The sequence below is a fragment of the Danio rerio genome, chromosome 7 (assembly GCF_052040795.2).
Source record: "Danio rerio strain M-AB ecotype USA chromosome 7, GRCz13ab, whole genome shotgun sequence".
In the NCBI taxonomy this organism is placed as follows: Eukaryota; Metazoa; Chordata; class Actinopteri; order Cypriniformes; family Danionidae; genus Danio; species Danio rerio.
Window position 1 is genome coordinate 31,392,826 of NC_141027.1, and position 21,433 is coordinate 31,414,258.

At 34.4% G+C, this 21,433-nt stretch overlaps 1 protein-coding gene and 1 long non-coding RNA gene across 7 annotated transcripts in view; one reads left to right on the plus strand and one right to left on the minus strand.

The window, feature by feature from the left end:
* Positions 1-21,433, plus strand: part of entrep2 (endosomal transmembrane epsin interactor 2) — a 205,877-nt gene that overhangs the window by 171,295 nt on the left and 13,149 nt on the right. For both annotated transcript variants that reach the window (XM_087261287.1, XM_087261288.1), the window contains exons 5-7: positions 9,134-9,241; positions 18,763-18,923; positions 19,585-19,720. In XM_087261287.1, the coding sequence (XP_087117413.1) occupies positions 9,134-9,241; positions 18,763-18,923; positions 19,585-19,720 (405 nt within the window). The remainder of the gene's footprint in view (positions 1-9,133; positions 9,242-18,762; positions 18,924-19,584; positions 19,721-21,433) is intronic.
* LOC141375380 (uncharacterized) lies at positions 11,603-14,419 on the minus strand. Of its 5 annotated transcripts, none has more exons than XR_015495765.1 (7): positions 14,375-14,419; positions 13,741-13,813; positions 12,732-12,789; positions 12,549-12,642; positions 12,268-12,425; positions 12,077-12,172; positions 11,603-11,902 (listed from the first exon to the last, which is right to left on the minus strand). It is a non-coding gene; the product is annotated as an uncharacterized LOC141375380 (long non-coding RNA). The 5 variants fall into 5 exon arrangements; XR_015495767.1 differs by having other exon boundaries at positions 13,703-13,813; XR_015495766.1 differs by lacking the exon at positions 14,375-14,419 and adding an exon at positions 13,917-14,018.

Sequence of the window (21,433 nt, forward strand, 5' to 3'; positions counted from 1 at the left end):
AAGGATTCTCCTTTTTCAAACACTTTCCCGTTTCAATTTTACAGGGCATTTGAACCATTTAGCAGAGCAAGAATTACACGCTCTTTCTGAAAACGTCTGCCTTATTGGACACGTCTCTTTGCATGGCACTGTGGCTCTCTCTCTCCTAATATGCAGATGAGACTCAGTCATCATTAGTTATGCATCTTCAATTAGCGTCACCGCTGGTTTCTTTCCCAGTGTCTAAGCAATTCACTCATGCTAGCCATGATCTCTGCATTTGGCAGGTTTTGAAGGGGGTTGCTGTGATATAAGGTTTCCACAAATTTGCTTGTACGCCGCTGTTTAAAATAATAATCTGAAAAACAACAACACTTGAACGTACATGCTTATAAATCTGGCTTGCACTTTTAATGGGTAAAATAATAAGCATTCAAAAAGATGAAGGTTTTCATGTTTTCAAACACTTTTCTCTAAACTTCCTGCCTGAATTAAAAACTAAATCAGAGTTGTGTTTGGATTATTTAAAGGGCAACTATTTACCCTTTTACAAGATGTAAGATGAGCTTTTGGTGTCTCCAGAATGTCTGTAAACTTTCATCTAAAAATATTCATCAGATTATTTATTATTGCCTCCAGAATCTGCCCATTTTGGTGTCTGAGTGCAGTGTAGCTGTTTTTGTAGCCTGTGGCTTTAAATGCAAATGAGCTGCTTTTCTCCACCCACCGTTCCCACATGTGTGTCTGCTTCTCCTGCTTTACGTCAGATAAACAGCAGTCAGTGATAAAGACAGACATGGATGTTGAAATACATCTCATTAGTCAAAAATACCAAGTAAGTTTATTTTATGTATTTGTGGTGGAGTTTATTCAAGCCTTTTTGAAATGATGAGTGACACACAACTGCCATTTGCAGTACACACATTAGTGTTTATTCACACCTTGCTACTGTGGTGATTAAAGAGGTTAAGAATTACATAGCGATTTTACTGTCTTGTTGGAACAGATATTTTAATCCCAGTTTTTTGACATGCTGCCTGTCAATCAATTGGTGGGAAAACTTCAAGGGGATCACTGGGATTTGGGTCCTATTTTAACATCAGGAAATAAAAAAAAGAGACTAGTTGGGTTTTTATCACTCCAGGATGACAGCAGACACATTATACCTACACACAGTTCTGTCCAAACAGCTTACAAAAAAATCATAGGTGCCCTTTAACACTCATTTACCTCAATGGCCTGGCTTAGAATACACACAAAAATGAGTGAAGGTTTTTGGGGATAAAAAGGGTAACAAATATATACTGTGCAGGTCCATTTCACCTACATATTAATGTATATATGTATTATATGTATACATATGTATATATTTTTTTATTATTATCAGTGATTAAATATGTATTTATCTGAAATCAAAAAATCTAATTCAAGTTTTAAATTGGTGTTTGAAACACGTTTGATTATGTAATTTAGTTTATTTCAATTGTTTAATTGAGTTATTTAGGCCCTAATAAGCAGAAACCATATAATGTTTGTTTATTTATTTACTCATTCATTCATTCATTCATTTTCTTTTTGGCCTAGTCTTTTTCTTAATCTGGGGTTTACACAGTGGAATGAACCGTCCACTTCCAGGTGCAACCCATCACTGGGAAACATTTATTAACACTTATTCACACACATACACTATAGCCAATTTAGTTCATTCAGTTCATATAGACCTAATTTCTTTGGACTTGTGTAGGAAACCGGAGCACCTGGAGGAAACCCACACGAACACTGGGAGACCATGCAAACTCCACACAGAAATGCCAACTGACCCAGCTGACCCTTGCTGTGAGGCGATTGTGCTACCCACTGCTCCACCGCCTCACCCCTTATTTATTTACTGTATTTATTTATTTAGATCATGACAATGATCTTGTGCACAATAAATTGTTTGCAGTAAAACAATTGAGAAAAAAACTCCCGAATAAACCTCTATAATTATCAAAAAAAATTTAAAAATAGACTGAAATAAAAGTGTAAGGGTTATATTCTGAGGCTGGACAATGTGCTAAAGCATAGAAATATATCTCACATAGAGATTCTTTAATATCTGACTGTTGATGGTTCATATAAGCACTTATGAGGAGTTATGAAGCATCAAAAAGATTTATACATTTTAATGCTGTTATTGGTGTCTGAAGGTTTAATGTCCTTTCATGGCTATTCAGGTCAATGGAGACGGCTATAAAAGACCCTTGGTACAATTAACATTCTGACTCATTGGCATTCGCACCACTCGGCCTCCTCTGCATTAGGATCGGGGGCCATTATATCCCACTGTGTGTTTCATAATGACAGACTCATTTTCCTTTAGGGCTCATTTGAGGCATAATATCTTGAGGTATTTGTCACATAACGACAGTCAGTAACAAGCGAGTACTATCACATCTGATGAAACAGACTGTAAGTAGTTTGCAGTCCAGAAACCGATCACATTACTGATTTAGACCAACAACAACAGATTGTCAACATTTAAGTAAAGAAATGGTAACATCAGCTTTAAGAACAAAGTATTTTCTGAATATAAAGTGGTGAGAAGCAGGCGTGCAGTTTCATCACTGTTAATTATGTTCAACTCATTGTCAGGGCAATCATCTTTTACCCAGTGTGAGTTTAATGTGTGAACTGAATGTGATGATATAAAACACTGCATGTTGTGAAATAAAGTCTAAAAAATCTATGTTGAGTTGTACTTGCAGACCACAGGCGAAAGCTAATGTACTTTTGTGACAAGTGCAATTTGAAAAATAAGCAAGCGATCCTTCTTTAATGGTTTAGAAACATTCAATCTGAATAAGTCTAAAGAATATGACTAAATTTACTAACTGAATTGAAGGATTAATGAGTAAGTATCTGACCTACCTATTGAGCTGCACATTATCATCACTGATAAATAAACCGTTTTGAAAGCAAACATGTGCATTAAAGAGCCCCTATTATGCATTAAAAAGGTCATATTTGTCTCCAACAACAGGCTGATCTGCATGCAAGGTCAAAAAACACTTGCCCTTCCAACTGCAACCCATCTCTGGGAAACATCCATACACACTAATTCACACTCATAGACTACAGACATGTCTTTGGACTGTGGAGGGAAACTGGAGCACCCCGAGGAAACCCATGCAGGTGCAGGTGCAAACTCGGCACAGAAGCGCAAACTGACCCAGCCGAGGCTCAAACCATTCTTGCTGTAAGGCGACAGCAGTACCTACTGCGCCATTGCATCGCCAATATGATTTACTTTTACCTAATTATCCCAGCAACTACCATATGATTTGCTCAGCGATTCTGTGCTGATTGGTTCAATGACCTAGTCTGTTCAGCTCGATACAGAGAGAATCGCCCACCACAGTTATCAATGATTTTGAAGAAGTTAGAGTGCAGAGAATATGTGTGAGCCCAATGCAGGAGTGCATTAAAGCAATGCAGTAAGTATAGTAAAAACCAGAAGTAAAAACAGTGAAATACATTTAGTAATAAACCACACAGCAGCAAAAGCTGACTATTTTGAAACTTGACCACCACACGTGTTCAGGAACAGCTAACGGTGGCCATAGCAACAACGAACCGCAGTGGATTGTGAGCTCACAAACGCATTTTAATCCGTAAAGATAGCGGCACACGTCGCGTTTTCAACGTGGTTTTAGATGCAATAATCGCTTACTTACTCTTGTGAAATGGAGGAAGAAACTTATCCATGAACTGTGTATTGATAAAGTTCATGTCAAGCTCTGAAAAAGTCCCAGACATCAATATTCTTTTTTTAAACTTCCTTTAACAAATGACCTACGAATCCCCTTGATGTAAGCGTTTAGATTGCTGAAGCACTCATCAGGAAAATGACAGGAACTCAGAGCAAGGCTGTGGCTATAATGCTGAGGTATTTTTGCAAAAGTAAATTTCAACCACTGACTCTTCACAGCCTTTTCTTTGGTTAGGAAAAATAACTCTAACTTTTCCTCACACTTCAGAGCACAGCGTCTTCACAACGTGATTCAACTGGGATCTTCTACAGTGTTTGTCTTCTTCTTCTTTTTTGCTTTATTGTTTGAGGCAGAGGGTTTCAATTTTCCTGGGTTTGCACACAACAAATGAGTAGGGCTTGAGTTCCTTATCGATGTCACGCTGACACGTAAAGATTTGCTACCCTAATGATTTATTTATCCTTTTAACACCTTTTAATGCATTTTTTATATCTAAATTATATATTTGTAACTCGGCTAAATTAAAAAGATTGTGGGTTTGCAATGCAAATAAATTTATTAATTTTACAAGAGATTAAAAGAGGAACAATCACAGTGTGCCTCTTTGCAGATACAGTACAACAAGACATTTAACTAGTTAAACTCCGCGTGACGTTATTGACTTTCTTTTTAAGATTTAAAGGGCTAGCATTGCACCAGACCCACTAAAGTGGTTTTATTTAAAAGTGTAGAATCTATATTTCATGCACATATGCATCACTTTGGTTTTTACTCTACTGTACAAAAGTTATTTACACTTAAATACACAGTATTTTGCATACCCGAGCTGGGTATTGAACATTGGTTCATTTTCATATGGTTCAAATATGACACATGTGCAACTTATTGCTTAAATGAAAGCTCTTGCCGGTGCTCATACGGTTCTAGTGTTCTTTTTACTGAATTATATTCACATATTAAACAGTTGCCGAATGAATTGCAGCGTTTCCATTGCGCAGAAGTGAAAACAATACATTTATGATCAATAAGGAGCCCCAGACAGCACAGACAGCTGTCATCTCTTACCTTATGCTGTGCACTTCAGGGACATTTCCCCTCTGTTTTTGAGGTGATGTGCATACACATACGCTTTTCTTGTTTAGATTTTTTGTCTTGTTTCTAGTCTAAATATGTGAAATTTCTCATATCAAGAAGAATTTTCTTGACGAGCAAAACATTTTGTCTTGTTTTGAGAAATAATATGCCAATATTAAGTGAGTTTTTCCTTAAAACAAGCAAAATAATCTGCCAATGGGGTAAGCAAATTAATCTTGTTTTTTCTTTTGACGTAAGATTATTTTGCTTACCGCATTGGCAGATTATTTTGCTTGTTTTAAGGAAAAACTCACTTAATATTGGCATATTATTTCGCAAAACAAGACAATATGTTGTGCTTGTGTAGAAAATTCTTCTTGATTTAGGAATTTTTAGATACTGTATTTGGACTAGAAACAAGACAAAAAATCTAAGTAAGAAAAGCATTTTTGCAGTGTAAGTAATCCTTTTATATGTCTGACATGGTCCAAACAAAAGAATAGTGAAATATGAAAACAATGATTAATCCCTTTGGCTTGTGTAACACCTCTCATCAGTTGGAATACAATAACGTTTGCATAGATTATGGTAGAGACATTTTTTCTTTTTCCTATGATGTGCAGGAACCACCAAAATTAATTACAGCAACCTAGACCACACAGAACCTAAAAGGTACACTTTTAAATTTGATTTTATAAGAAATTAATAAATAAATACAAAAAGCGCCTCTTTTTTTAGGAGTTTATTATAACACAGACAACATATACAGTTATTTAAACACTTTCAATAGTGTTTTATGAAAGTTCAAAGGGTTTTCTTTAAAATGGTACCAAATTTTTGCATGTATACCTCTGGATTTGGGAATTGGGAAGCTATTAAATTTGGGTAGGCAAAATTCAGGCGGAAATCCCAAAATAGCACTGGAGTTTATATTCTAATGAACAAATTAGAGTAAGACCAAAACCCCAAAAAACAGAAGATAGATAACAATTGTAACCACAGCAGATTGTGGGGTTTCCAATCATATAAAAGGACAATTTCTCTGCAGAACATGCAGAACAATTACTAAAACCACACAAATTCAAACTAGTAACATTTTAGACCCTGTCTATACGAACACAAGTATTTTTAATTTCTATGTGGTTTGGCTGTTTGTGCAAATGAAAACGCAGTATCCGGTGACTAAAACCGAAACTTTCTGAAAACTTTGGCAGGGGTGAAGTTTTTCCAAAACTCTGGGTAAAGTGTGGTAATGTGGTCACTATTATCTGAGATCTCATGACGTTAGGCATGGCACTATAATCGTTTTCAAGGTATACCGTGGTTTAGAAAAGACAAAATTTTAAAACGCCCACAAGTTTCTGGTATAACGCTCCTATGGTTTATCTAAGATTTTCTGTTTTTATGTTTTTTTTTTGTTATTGTTTTTTAGGACAACAGTATCTGCAGCAGAAAAGAAACCTAAATATGTGGTTTTAAATTGTAAATAAATCAGTGTTTTTGGAACTAATGAAGACACGTTTTTTAATATAAAATATATTGTGTTCAAAGGGGAAAAAAGTCTAATTGGCCAACATGGCTGGGTTCACACCACACTGAAGATGCCATTGAGGCAATTTTGGCACACTTGCAGCAAACATGTTGTGTATTCCATGTCATTCTCACCGCAGGGCAGTAATTCGCCTCTCTTCTCACATTTGCATTGAATTGTATGCAATGTACTTGTGCAAATCTACATATGTACGTAATCTACGTTTGGTGTGAACCAGGCATCTTGTTTTTTTTTTTTTTTTTTTTTTGCTGCCTGTTGGTTCGATGTGCCCTTAACATGCATGATAGTGCATTTTTTTGTTTTGTTTTCTTATGGGCGGAGACATTTTTAAACGAAGGCATGGGAAAACTCTGTTTATAGAAATACCCATGTACATGTGGAATTGTTACAGAACAAATTTGCAGAATTGTTGTTAATTGTAAAAACAACAACAACAATAAGCACAACATACTTTCCAATTAGTTTACCATTGACACTTTGCTATATACCACCACACAAAGCCCCATTTCTGAGTCATTGATTAAAACACTTAGCAAGCCACAGATGCTCTAAAACATTTATGTATTAGTCATTTTAGACATTTGAATCATCAAAAGAAACTTCTTCACTTTAAAAGACCTTTTGTGGAATGATGCTGGATGTTAAACCATCAATGCCATGAAACAACCTTTATTTTTAATAGGGTATAGTTCTCATTTATAGTGTGAGTGGGCATTATGAGACTTTTTTTTTGCAGTGCTTTGTTGTCTGTGGTTGTATAGTCAAGAACAAGAGGTCATGGCCTGTTGGGGGTTTTTAGATGATTGTACAGTCATGTAGAAGCGGTTAGGCCTGTCCAGTCCTCTTAGGATGGTCTCCTTTCACATAAAGGGCTTGTGCACATTCAGGAATTCAGCATTTTCCTTGAGGACATCACTGGGTCACGTATATTCCATGTTGTCACAACGAGAGATCGGACAGGGCTCTGATAGCAGGTGTGTGTGATGGGTTGTCGTAAATACTGAATGTACCTAAACACTTTCTCTTGATGACTCACAAGTGGCTTCTCACTGAGCTCTGAAATTGTCAATTCTTTTAATGCCATTAACTCTCACCACTGCTAATGCTTAGGCTAATACATTGTTAGATTATATACAATATGAATTCATTTTCAAAGTCGAAAGGTTTTATGTAGCATTTTATTATTATTATTATTATTATTATTATTATTATTACAACACTTGCTGTTTTTAAGCTGGTTTGTGATTTTATTGTTTTACTTTACTTTTTTTACTTTAAATTTATCTTTGGCTTCACCACACAACCACATTCGCGTTTACATTACACACATCACAGAAACACAGGCAACACAAAACATTCAATGTCATCACATAAATCACATTAAAAAGCTCAATTAACTCTATTCATACTTAAAACTCGGCATTTAAAATTGTAATGGCAGTCGGGCTTTGATACTTATTTTACTAAACTTGAGGTTGCCTAAAACATCTTTTTGATGGCAAAAGCTGAAATTTTACATTTAAAGGATGTGACAACTTTGTTTAATTCTCATAGAATAAATGCCATTTATTTGTCTTTGTGCTTTACCTATAGTTGCACTTGCAATTGTTACTACTCGACATAGTTTTCGCTTTTCTTTAATGTGGCAACAGTCCATACAATGGAATAATGTAAAACTCACCGCACTTTCAACCAAGTTCTTGTATATCATCTCCAGAATATCTTGACTCACATCAAATTGTTGTAATCTTCTAATGAGATCAAATCTCCGCATTGCCTTTTTTTTAAATGAACCCTACATTTTTATTGTGTTTTTTGATATATCAGGACACAAATGTGGATAGTGACATGGGTATTACACAGAAATTACAAGGTGATGGTGAATTATGAGGAAATTACTGACATTTCTCAAAAGCTTATGCGGTTTTTTCAGAAAGTAAAGCTGTATTGTAAAATCGAGGTTTGGAAACAATGGAAACCTACAGTATATGTCCCCAAAATTCAATGTGTGTGTGTTAATACAATGTGAATGTTAATTTTAGGTCCAAAATATTGTATCAATATAATATTAATATAGTATATATTATATTAATATGATATATTTATATAATATAATAGCAAAATTATATCAATATAATTGTAATACATTATATAATTAATTCTACATTTTTTGTATACAATTAATAATATCGTTATAATACAGTTATACAATTTCATAATAATTGAATGTAGTGTCAGCATTTCTACACTTGTAACAAACAATTTACCATGTATCAATAGATAAAGTAAACAAAGTTTTCAGTCTGTGAAATAAACAGAAGTAAATTATATCCATTGAAACAAAAGGATCAAATGAAATTGAATTGGAATGTGGGAAGCTAATCAAATACTTCTTCTAGTCCTTGAATAGGAAAGGAATTTAAAGGATTTACTCTGTTACACCATTTAATTCAGCTCTTTTGTGCTCATCTTTATCAAAGCAATGATACCATAAAAAAATCCCACTTTGGTGACACCGTTATCCTCCTTATCCATTATGTCATAGCCGCGCTCTCTCCTCCACACATTTATTCCTTTTTAACTGCAGTTTTTTCTCAGACTCTCTCGCTCTGACAAACACAACAATAAATGTTCTCGCCAAGCTGAGGTTTTGCAGCAAAACAATTGCCAGTCTCGTTAATTTTCTCACTCTCCATCTGTCCCTCCACCCGTCTTTCTTTCTGATTTACACGTTGTTGTGGTCTCCTTTTTATCCCTGTTTCTCTGTGTCTCACAGGAGCTGCTTTTCAGCGTGTGTGCACTGAATGTTATCTCCACGATTGTGTGTGCTCTGGCCACGGCCGTGTGCTGTATGCAAATGGTCTCCACTGATTTACTACAGATGGTAAGTGTGATCCATACCATTATGCTGAATGTGTGTGTGTCTAGATACACTACATTTTTACACATTATGTCATGGAGTTTAAATCATACCATCAAGACAAGTGAACACGTAATAGTATAATTTAGCAAATTGCCTAAGAAATATTGTGCAGTGGGTTGTATATCCATAGCAATTAACAGTAAAATAACTGTAAATTAATTGTTCATATAAATAGTAAATAAATAATAGTACATTGTTGATTAAACGAGTAATTATTGTTCACATACATAGCGTTATAGTGTAGCGTTATATTGTATAGTGTAGATTTACAAAAAAAAAACAAAAAAACACATTGTATATATCTAAACATAGTGTCATGATCACCAGCGGTCTAGCCTATGCAGTTCACTGGAGAACTACACATCTGCCACCACATGAACTACAACTACCATGATGCTGTGCGCCATCAACACCGGCTATAGCTGACAATAATCTGGACACTCACTCACACACACAGCTGAAATTCATACTCGATTACTTGGACTATAAAAACACGGCAAGGCAAGGTAATACTTCGTAATGCTCACTTACAGTTCAACAAGACTCAGCAATGTGTGTGAGAATGTGAGGTGTGTCTACACTGTAATCCCGAATAAGTTGACAAAACTCAAAAAATTTGAGGTAATCAGTTACGTCAAATTTTTTAAGTTATGAAATTATCTATTTTAAGTAAACAGAAACATTAAGTTTTGAGTTTGTTGTACTCATGCAAGACACTTCACCTAACTTAAAATACCCAAGTTACTCAGCTTATACGTTTTAATTGCAATTAACTTAATTGTTTTAATTTTTCCAAACTTAAAATACTTAGTCACCCAGCTCATACATTTTAATACCAATTAACTTAATTGCTTTAATTTCTTTCAACTTTAAATACTTAAATCACCCAGCTCATACATTTTAATAGCAATTAACTTATTTTTAATTATTTATCTCACCTTTACATACTTAGTCACCCAGCTCATACATTTTGATAGCATTTTTTAAAATTAACTTCTCCATCGTCAGTTTCACAATTAAAATTAGCCATTATTTTAAACTTTAAACCCCATAAATCTGTCAAAATAAATCTGTAATTAAAAACACACAGACAATACCATTTTAGACATTTATTGTTAAAGAAAAAATGTCCAACAGTACTTTCAAATTTGTCTCCTATGCAATTACAAATGTCTTAAAACAATAAAAACTATTAGACATAAAGAGATTGAAAATGAACACTATTCTGAAATTAATAAAAATTACCCACAATGTAAATATGATATCAGACATAAGAGCCTCAAGAAAAAACAACTATAAGTTTGATAAAATTTAATAATACATTAATAAGTGTAAAACTTACTCTTAAGGCATTCGTTAAAAAAAATAATAAGTGCACATTCTGTGAAGTGACTCGTTTAGTGTAAACTACACAGAAACTGTGTATATATATATATCGTTGAAGTCAGAATTATTCGCCCCCATTTATTTTTCCCCCAATTTCTGTTTAACGGAGAGCAGATTATATATATATATATATATATATATATAGTAGCGAGGCAGAGGGAAAACAGCGACACAGTTGGATAAGTTTACAGACAAGTCCCCGGAGGGTGCTTTATTTACAACGTGAATGGGGTGTAAACGGTGCTCTTCTTCAAGGTGAGGTGCTCTGGTGCTCCGGGAAGTAAGTGAAGGACAGTGAGTAGTCGGATGTGGGATCGTCACGAGCTGGAGTCTGCTGTGGAGAGACAGAGAGACAAGCGTTATCGCATGGAGTCATTGGGTGAATGAAGCTCATCTTCTCCTTGCGTGGGCTTGGTTTATATGCCTCTCCACTTGATGACGTCCAGCTGTGAACGATCCTGTGTTGATGATGGTCCAGCTGGGTTGAATTAGCGACCAGGGCGACGTGGCATGTGTGCGCTCGTTACAATATATATATATATATATATATATATATATATATATATATATATATATATATATATATATATATATATATATATATATATATATATATATATACACAGTCTTGGTTGAACTATGATTCTGTCATTTACTTATTCCAAACCTGTTCGAGTTTCTTTCTTCTGTTGAAAAAAAAAAAAAAGCTGAGACCTGTAACCACCGATTTCCACAGTATTTGTTTTCCTATTAGAAAGTCAGTGGTTACAGGTTGTCAGCTTTACTTAACTTTTGTGTTCAACAGAAGCAAGAAATTCAAGCAGGTTTGGGACAAGTGAAGAGTTAGTAAATGACAGAATTTTACATTTGGACAAACTATCCCTATATATAATAAAATGCATACTTACCAATTAAAGGTAAATAAATGTTTTGAAGTTACTACCCCAGAGACAGTCTTTATTAAGTTAAAAAAAAAAAAAGCTCTACATCAACTCATTCTTTAAGGTTTCCATGCTACGAGACTTTTTATTTTCCATCATCCATGCCAAGCAAAACTTTTTGCACAAGTTCAAAGTCCTTTACTATATATTATGTGAAGAGCATACATTAATCCATACAAGACAAGAAAGGTCTGGAAGTGTGCTGTGGGTGGTGTCCAATTCATTCTTCAGGACAACAGAGACCCTCAGTGAATGCAGGGCCAATAAAGCATGTTCAGTCAGCAGGATTATCAATCTAAAAACATAATTCAAGGATATTAATGTAAGGACAGTATCAAAATGACTGAGCCAATATTATATGATTCATCAACTATTCTTGATTACAAATATGTTATTAAGTAAAAGTTTTCAAAACTTTCATCTTTTCATTAAACATGCCTAATTGTGAAAAGAATGAATGAAGTCTTACCATGGTGTTCCTAAAGAATCTTAAGTCACGCTCACGCAGCAAGACCAAAAGACCTCTGATAACAGTAGTCCGTCATGAACTGACATCATGCAGTTCCTGGAAATCAAGAATCAATTTTTTAAAAATTAAAAAAATAATAATAATTCAAATTATATTTTAATGTATACTTTAACACGTGACCCCAAACATACCTGCTCATCATAAACCTTTAAAAGATTAGCCAGGGTATCTGCTGTCTTGCCAGTTTTGGATGCTGTTTGCCTTGAAATTGTCATCAAATGAAATAGGTGGTGGTCTAGTTTTGCAAAGAATTTGTGGGGAAAATTCTCATTTGTAACATGTTGGTACTCTGCAAACAGTAAAAAGAAACAAGAGAGAATTTCATAAAACAAACCCACACCACAAAATATACAATTCTAGAAAAAATGTATTAATATTATTATTATGTTTCATTTACTTATCTATTTTTTACCTCAGATGAAAATCAGGTGTTGATCAGATGTTGAAAGCAGGATCTTCATGTTGTAAACTGAACTCAAGGTCTAGCTGAAGTTTCACTTTCCTTGCTGCAAAAGTATCATTGATAAATACACTGTAATATTTATTTTATCTGGATATGCCAGGCATAGTAGTACAAAATAAATATTTTACCCACCTTTCACATGCCTCCATTTAAGAACCTATCTGTAGTCAGCAACACCCGACCTTCAATTCTGTATGTACACAAAGTCACAGTGTCATTTAGCTGAGAGTGGAAGTAGTACAATTGCCTGATGTCTAACGTTAACCTCCAAAATGGTTAGCAATAGAGCTGATTATCATGTTAGTTGCTTTAATTCGATGAACACAGATTTAAACAGTATTGAAATTTCTAAAACTGAATAGGACGACAAAGAAATTTAAGGCCTGATTTTAAAAGCTAGAAATAACAAAACTTACCTTATTGTCTAATGATGTAAAAATATATAGACTAAAATATTTATATTTTTAAGATATAAATATATTTTAAGCTACAAAATTTGCACATCAGAAAACTGTCTTCTTTACCACGTCTTGAATATTTAGTTTTGTTATTATTTTATTTAATAACATAATTTTGTATTAATGTGTTATAGATATGCATACTTTGTTTTTTAGGCTGTTTATATTCTCTCCAGAGTAAACATTTTAAAAAATAGATTGAAAAAAAAAAAAACTTTTATCATACCTTTAAAATACATTTGACCTAAATGACATTTAAACTCACTTAACTGATCGCATTAATCAGGTAATCATTGATATGCAGAGATGTCGTCTTAAGCGCGAGGAAATATTAAGTGTTGATCAGTGCTGGTGATTGAGGTAAAGTTAGTTTTATATTTACACATTCAGACTTTCTCCTTAATAATATAATTTCAGAAAGGTAATTTTTGCATATTCTTAATGGTGAAATCATATTAGCAGCCAATGACTTTCAAAGTACAACATTGTTCAGTCAAAAAAAATAGTGCATTTAGTGTAATGTTGTTTTCATGTCATACTTGCATGTGATTTCAGAACGAATAGACAAAGTACCATGGTAAACAATTTATGGAGCGAGTCACAAGTTGTTACTAAATGAATGTATGAATATAAAACCAACTTTACCTCAATGTGGTAGTGTAAAATGAAGCTCTGCTCTGTACCTGCTCAGGTGAGGAGCGCAGCTTAAATGTTCTCCGTCAGGCTATCCTCATACATGGATCAGCAAGCAACAAGCTGCGTGTGACAGAGTTAAGTTTTGAGACTACGTTTTTGCGCGTCATCAGAAAATACCGTTAAGTGTTTAGGCGGAGATCATTTGAGTTATGATTAACGTTACGTTTCTTGCGCCTTTCGTTTCCGAAGTGCCTACAGATCGCGAAGATAATACCACATTCACAGACTGGATGGAGTTCAGCGCAGCGCCATGACATGCGGTTGTGAGAGCGCGCGTCTCCATGACAACTTCAGCACAGGCTGAGAAAAGGCATACTCGCGCCAAGATTTAAATTTTTTTGAAAAATGTAATCTGCCGATTTTAAATATTTTTGTCTTTATCACACTCTGTTAAAATTCAGAGTTAACACATTACAACTAACGCTAACATTGCACTGATTCTAACTTTTTAAACAGTAATGTTAACGTTAGTTAGCAACAAGTGAGGCTAAACATGTTTTCTGTAATGTACGACATGTAAACGCACCCTGATTAACTCTACATTACATTGAACTGTTACTGTGATTATATTAATTAAAACATACATTTAATATTTCTTGGATTTGTAAATATTTTACTTACTGTAGTGTGAAGCGAGGCCGATCCGCCATCTTGAAAAAAACGAATGAAGCATAAGCATGTACGTGAACCTAGATGACGTCAGACGCAAAATCACTAGGCTGACAGAATTTGAGTTAATGAAACTTTAAAGAGACATTTTGTATAGATTAAACCCAGCAGAGTTGTTCACCTTACTTGAAAGATTAAATTTTTACAAACTCAAAAATAAGAAAAAGTTCTAAATACTCATCAAGGTTAATTAAGATAAACGAATTTTAATGATTTAAGTTAATAGAACTCAACTCAATTAATTAGTTACAGCATTAGGGTTTACAGTGTATATAATCCAACTAATCAGTCTTCATGAGCTACAGCTGTGTGCAAGTAATCAGTGGTGATCCAGAACTGATGTGTATTTGAGGTGTCTGATGGGAAATGTAGTGCAGTTCAGTGGCAGTATTGTAGTTTGGGTGATAGTAAATGTTTTCCAGTAATCTGCAAAGACTAGATCATAGATTTGTGACACATACTCTCCATGACATGTCATACTACAAATAAAACATTATGTTTTTCCCTAAATAAGTGTCTATACTTGGGATCTGGGTGCTTTGTTTATCAAGAAAATAATCATTTTAGAAGTTGTTAATTTTTTGTGTGTGTGTTTTTAGCCTGAATTTCAGGGCAAAACCTCACTATAAAGGTGAATTGAAGCATTTCTCAGAGGTAATAAGAGAGTACTGTTGGATTTTAAATATGTTGACTTTATTCAAAGTAAGGAAAACCATAGCCTAATGAAATTTATTGCAAGTAGAGAAGCTTCACTCATATTTGGAAAATATTTGATTCTGTATGTTTGAACTTTCTGGGTTACAGAGACTTCAGTTCCAAGCTATTTGGATAAATGTTGATAAATATGTGAACCCAAAAGATGTTTTGAAGAACATAACAACCAAAAAGTTTGGTTCCTATTGACTCCATTGTGTTTTGGTCCATATACTTCAACACAATGCTGGTTGCTAACATTCTTGAACAAATCATTCAAAACATCACAGACAGAAGCAAATCATTGAGGTTTGGAATGTCATGAGTAAACACAATTTTAATTGTCCCATGAAATACAGTTTTTTCTCAATTTGTAGGAATGTACAGTATGTAGAATTTAGAAACCTTTGCTTCAGGAGAATGATAGCTATAGCAATGTTAAATGAATATCTAAATATCTCATACAGTTTTCAATCAATAATAAAATAAAATAAAATAAACACTCAACTAAAATTACAGTAGTAAAAAAGACTATGGTAAAGGAAGCATCTGATCAAGCAACATTTCACCTGCATCATGCTGACAGAAGCGACCACTGAAATGATACTCTCAAAGTTTGATTATGATTCTGAAATGTATTTGAGACTTTAGATCCTTCTGTAGATCTGCCTGTGCGTCTGCTCTGTTTCTTTGCACGACACATTAACATTACAATACAGAATAGCTTTTGGTTTTCCTGTCAAAAACAACTAAATTATTTTACATAAAAATCAACCTAGGGGAGTGAAGAAAGGGTCTTGTTTTAAAGTATGGATACATGATCTTTGCACATACAATTTTTAAATTTAAAAAAATGATTCAAATATAAATATACTCACATTTTCAAATTAGCCTTTTTCACCTTGATGACATCTATTTTTTTATAAGCACTTGTGTTTGGTGATCACTGGCATAAAATAAAACCTGTTCACATGCACATTTGTCACCCGGTATTATTAACTTATTACATTAAAATTGTTACAGAACTTCAGTGAGTTGTATTTAGCTCTTCTTTAATGCACAATAAAACCAAAGCCATTGATGCTGCAACAGGAATCTTCATCTGATCTCTTTTATATAGTTTTTTTCCATATTTTTCAAAAGAACTGTATTATTCATTTTGTAAGCATAAGAATAGATGAGAACGAGACTACAGATGTTATAATGCTCAGAGAGAGTGATCTGTGGATCTGTCATCGCACTCTTTTAGTGGATCTGTCTTTTTCAGCCAGCCTGTTTTATGCGAGGGAAAATAAACTTGTGACACATAAAGTTTTAATATTCTTTAAGAGTGGTCTTTGTGCATTTTATGAGCACTGCAGTAAATTGCACGGCCTCGTGGATGACTGCAGCAGAGGCAGGGGCACAGCTAGATGAATTGAGATGGCTTATATTAGCATGACTGTGGCTCTGTGAATCGCTGGAGCAGTTGTGGGATTAGTTTTGACTTGGGGCACAGAGTGGCAAAGCGAGAAATCACCACTGTTACCAGCTGCACAGTCCATGAACAAAGACAACAGAGACCCGAGGGCAGGGATGAGGTGAAGCATGGCGCGGAGCTTTTCCCTTTGCGTTACTGCATTAGTTGATTTCATCATTACATGATCCTTTTGTGTTCATCTCTTAAGGATTTGGTGCTTGTCATGTACTGAAATGATTTTGACATTGTATTTCAATCAATGCCTTTATATTTCTTCTTATACTTGTCATTTCATTTAATCAATTTCAATTCATCTTTATTTTATAGAGCTTTTTGTACAGTAGATTGTGTCAAGGCAGTTAAGTTGTAGTAAATTGAAACTGCTTCAGTGTCACAGTTGAAGTTCAGTTTAGTTCAGTTTACAGTTATTTTTAAGGATGTTTAAGATCAAATTGATCTAGACTGAAAGAAAAAGAAAGCAAAATTAACAGTTTTTCTGTTTGGAAGGTGTGAAGTTTCCAGATAGTGTTGATCATCTTTCATTTACTACACTGTAAAACCTAAAAGGTTAAGGTAACTCAAACCATTTGAGGAAATCGATTTCAACAAACCATTTAAGTTAAAAAACTAATCCTAATAAGTACTGTCAGCTTAATCCATTTTAGTAAATTAAGCAATTAGAGCACAGTAAAACCCAATAAATGAAGAGTATTCAAACCAACTGAGGACTGTAAAACCCTATAAGTTAAGTCAACTCAAACTGTTTGAGGAAACTGATTGCTACAAACTATTTGAGTAAAAAAAACAAATCCATATGAGTACTGTGAACTTACTCCGTTTAAGTTGAAGTAATGAGGTATTTAATTAACTCACTACCTTCAACACTGAATTCAAATCTCTTTTCAAATGAGTAGAATTAACTTTCAGTCAATTTTGAGTTAACTACACTCATTTCATTTGAGAAAGTTGACTGTTTTAGTGTATATGAGTTCAATGTGTGATCAATTTTTGCATCCCACTGACTCCCTAAATCAAATGGATTGGGTCAAAAGCGTGCTCAAATTGCATAGTCTTTTATGATTTTTGTAATGATGTGTCTTTCGCGTCATATGTTGTTCTATTTCAGACAACCTCAATTCTACATGGCTGACGAAAATGGTGATGCACAATTATGTAACGCTCTCAAATACATCAAAAAGAGAAGATTCGGAGTGATTATATTCTGGCTTTGAAGTCAAATTTCGTCTTTTCCTTTAATAATTCATGCATCAGAGGGTTAAATTGCATAAAATGAAACCCGTTAGCCAAAGGGTCTCAGCAGGGCGAGAAATGGCTTTATCTATCCCAACTGTGCTCATATCCTTACAGAATATCCTCACATAAACTACTTGAAATCTGTTATTAGTCGACTTGCATCTTACTCTTTGTTTTGGACCTAGTGAATTGCTTTATTGGATAATAGTAATAAATATCATTTAAAAGATTTTAAAAAATATCAAAAAAAAGAAAGTTTTTTTAGCGCATAATCATCATATTAATGAGATTTTCATTTCTTAACGTTATTTCCAAGGCCTTTAATCATAGTTAATCGTAACCTCAGTATTTGCTGATACATCATTAAAAATCTAAAGTGTTATAATGCTCTTGTTCTAACAATTGGTGAGAAAATTAGATATCCCCCAGGAACATAAATATCTAAAGGTAAGAACATAAATGGAACATAATTATCTAAAGATAACTTCAGAAATTAAAACTCATTGAAATTAAAAATATCATTGTCTGTTTTAAAAGATGACCCTTTTAAACATTTTAGAGATTAAGACAAGGTTTGAATTTAAGTCATTTATTTACATATTTATTTTTCACCTTTTTAACTATTTGTTAGATTCCTGTTTCAGTATTCTATAATTATTTTTACTTATTTATTATATATTTTATTTAATTTAAGTCTTTTCATTTATGTATTCATTTAATGTATTTTGTTCTGTAGTTCAAACAAAACCCAATGAATATATTTTAGGGGGAAAAAATCAAATCTGTTAATATATTATGAAACTAACACGAACCTATAAGTGAGTAGAGCCTAATGAAGCCTTGCTGTAAAATGATACCAAAAAATGATAATGTATGTTCTAAAAAGTAAAAAAAAATAAAACAAAACGATCACTGTTTGACTCTTTTTCATCAGTTCATGCCACACCGAGCACGTGCCCTGAGTGCGGACTGTATGACCCCTCACGGGACCATCTTACACCAGACGCTGGACTTTGATGAGTTCATCCCACCAATCCCTCCTCCGCCCTACTATCCCCCCGAATACACCTGCACCCCTGTGATGGAAGGCCAGAGGTAAACAAGCACACACAGAGCTCGCATCCCAGAAATGACCTAATATTTGCACTAAATATGAGAAGCAGCTTGATCTCAGATTGCTTGGCTTCAAATCCCGTTCTCTGTGAATGAAATTTGTGTTCATGAATAAATTGACTCACATAGATTTAAATAATTGTCCCGTGTAAGTAATGATTATACAAAACATCTGTTAATTTTTTTATGGGAATTCGGACACTCCCACAAACCAGTTGTATAAGTGCAGGCCTTAATACAAACTGTTCAGACGATCCATATTATGGAGCGGCAGTGTCCCTGGCCTGGTGTAAATCCAGCATTGATTTCTCTGTCTGGCACTGTGAGACTCTCTGCCCAGCATCCCATCATAAAAAACGTGCTGATGAGGCTGTTTAGCCCGCGGCCACGCTAATGTGTCAACAAAGCAGTAAATACATAGAGAGCAAGAGCAGCCCTGCGTACACACCGCACAATCAATCTCAAGACGTGGAACACACAACAAAACATTAAAAAATGCAGGTAACATGAGAGCCTGGATAATTACAAAATTGCTAAGATGAAGAGGAAATGGCTTAATATTCCATTTATTCACATTTGCAGTCATCATCCTCACTATGATGCAGAGTTATAATCATGTTCCCTCATCGTTTCTGTTCATTAGAGGGTTGCATCTGGACTTTCCACACTCTCCCTTCAGTGCTATTTATGGGGTGCCTATAAACAGCCCCGGGGCTCTGTATCCATCTGAACTGCCACCACCCTATGAATCTGTCGTGGGACAGACACCTGCCAGCCAGGTAAAACACCTTTTCTACATACTACTGTCAGACTGCACTGAAGACTTCACTGTGTAGTGTCTATTATGAAGATGCACACTCTTAAAAATAAAGGTTCGTTATTTGGATATGGTGGTTTCTTGAACTGAACAACTTTTAATAAACTTCTAACAGTGGCAAATCCTCTTTAGATTATTAGAATTTGAACAAACCATTCTTTGGAGAACTAAAAGAATCTTTATTGAGCCAAAAACTCTTCAGTTTTTCCGGCACCTATATTTTTTAAAGTGTATTTAATAGTTTTAATTGTGGTAAAATATGAGAAACGTCAAAAAAGAGAGCATTTTTAGAGAACCTTTTAGGCAGCTACATTGTAAATTTAATCTTCTTTGTGTCTTCTAAGTAGTAAAGTATAAGTAGATTTTTAGGTGAGGGTTAGTACAATAAGTTGGCTTGTAGTTGTAAAGTTACTTACTCTATAGTCAACACAATGACAAAAGAGGACTATAAAAACAAAATGGACTGAGCCATCTGTCAAAAATTTGTCAAAGGCACCAGTTACCAGTAATATGTGACCTTTACCGTAATAAAAGACCTGTCATATTGGACCTGAGAGGCTTTTTTTCAAGTTGACACTATTTTTGTGGTCCACAAGGACGTAATTTCAAAGAGCAGCCAGTATGTCACATATTTCTTTTCATTTTGATGTCTGTCACATGAGCAATGTGATTTTCTTTAAAATGAGAAAGTAACATGTACATTTAATCCTAAAAGGAAGCAAAATAACATATAAAATACAGTTTAAATAACCTAATTTCAAATGCAAATAATTTAGCATATATATTTGCAGAAAATGACACTATGCCAATCTAAAATATTTTGCATAGGCTCTTTCTGAAAACATAGCCGTATATACATTTCTGGAGATCGCGGACTATGTAGCCAGAAGTACATATGGCTGCACTTTAAAATGAACGATATGACGTCGTTAGTTTTCATGCTTACCAGCTGACTGCATGCCTCCGTGTGCATGGACGGCTTTCCTGCTGTTACTAGTTTGTCCAATAGCTCAACATGTATGTCCGTGGACTTGAGATACAGAGCACAGTTGACCATGACAACAGGATTCAAGTCTGTTAAAAAAAAATGGTTCCAGAAAGCAGGTGAAACAAAAACAAAAGCTAAAAAATAAAATAAACAAGTTAATAACAGGGTGAGAATGTGGTAAAAATAAGCCGAGGGCTTTTCTTTTACTGGATTGCTTTTTAAACACTGTGGTTGGGTTTATGGAAGGGGTGGGCGGGTCAATCTGTGCTTGTTAAAACTCTATTGGTTGGGTTTAGGAAAGGGGGAGGGTGGAATAATCAGTCGGTTAGTCAGTTGGTCAGTCAGTCAATCGACAGCAGCCTTTGGTGGATTTATGTGAGAACAGCAGGTGCAAATAGCACTCAAGAGAGGAATTTCACATCTTGAAAAGCACACACAGCGGCCTCTGGCGAATTCACGAAAACAAAAACTGCAAAAAAAAAACATAGCTTCTAGGATGTACTTTGTTCTCTTCAGAAATGTATATAAGGGTAGGTAATCAGAATGAGCCTGAGATATTCTATATGTATATAAAATATTCTATATGTTTAGCAACTTTAAAAACCAGAAAGAAATTTGTATTTAACAAACAACTGCAAATAGAATAAAATACCTTTATTTTATTGTGTGTTAATTTATTTAATGTAT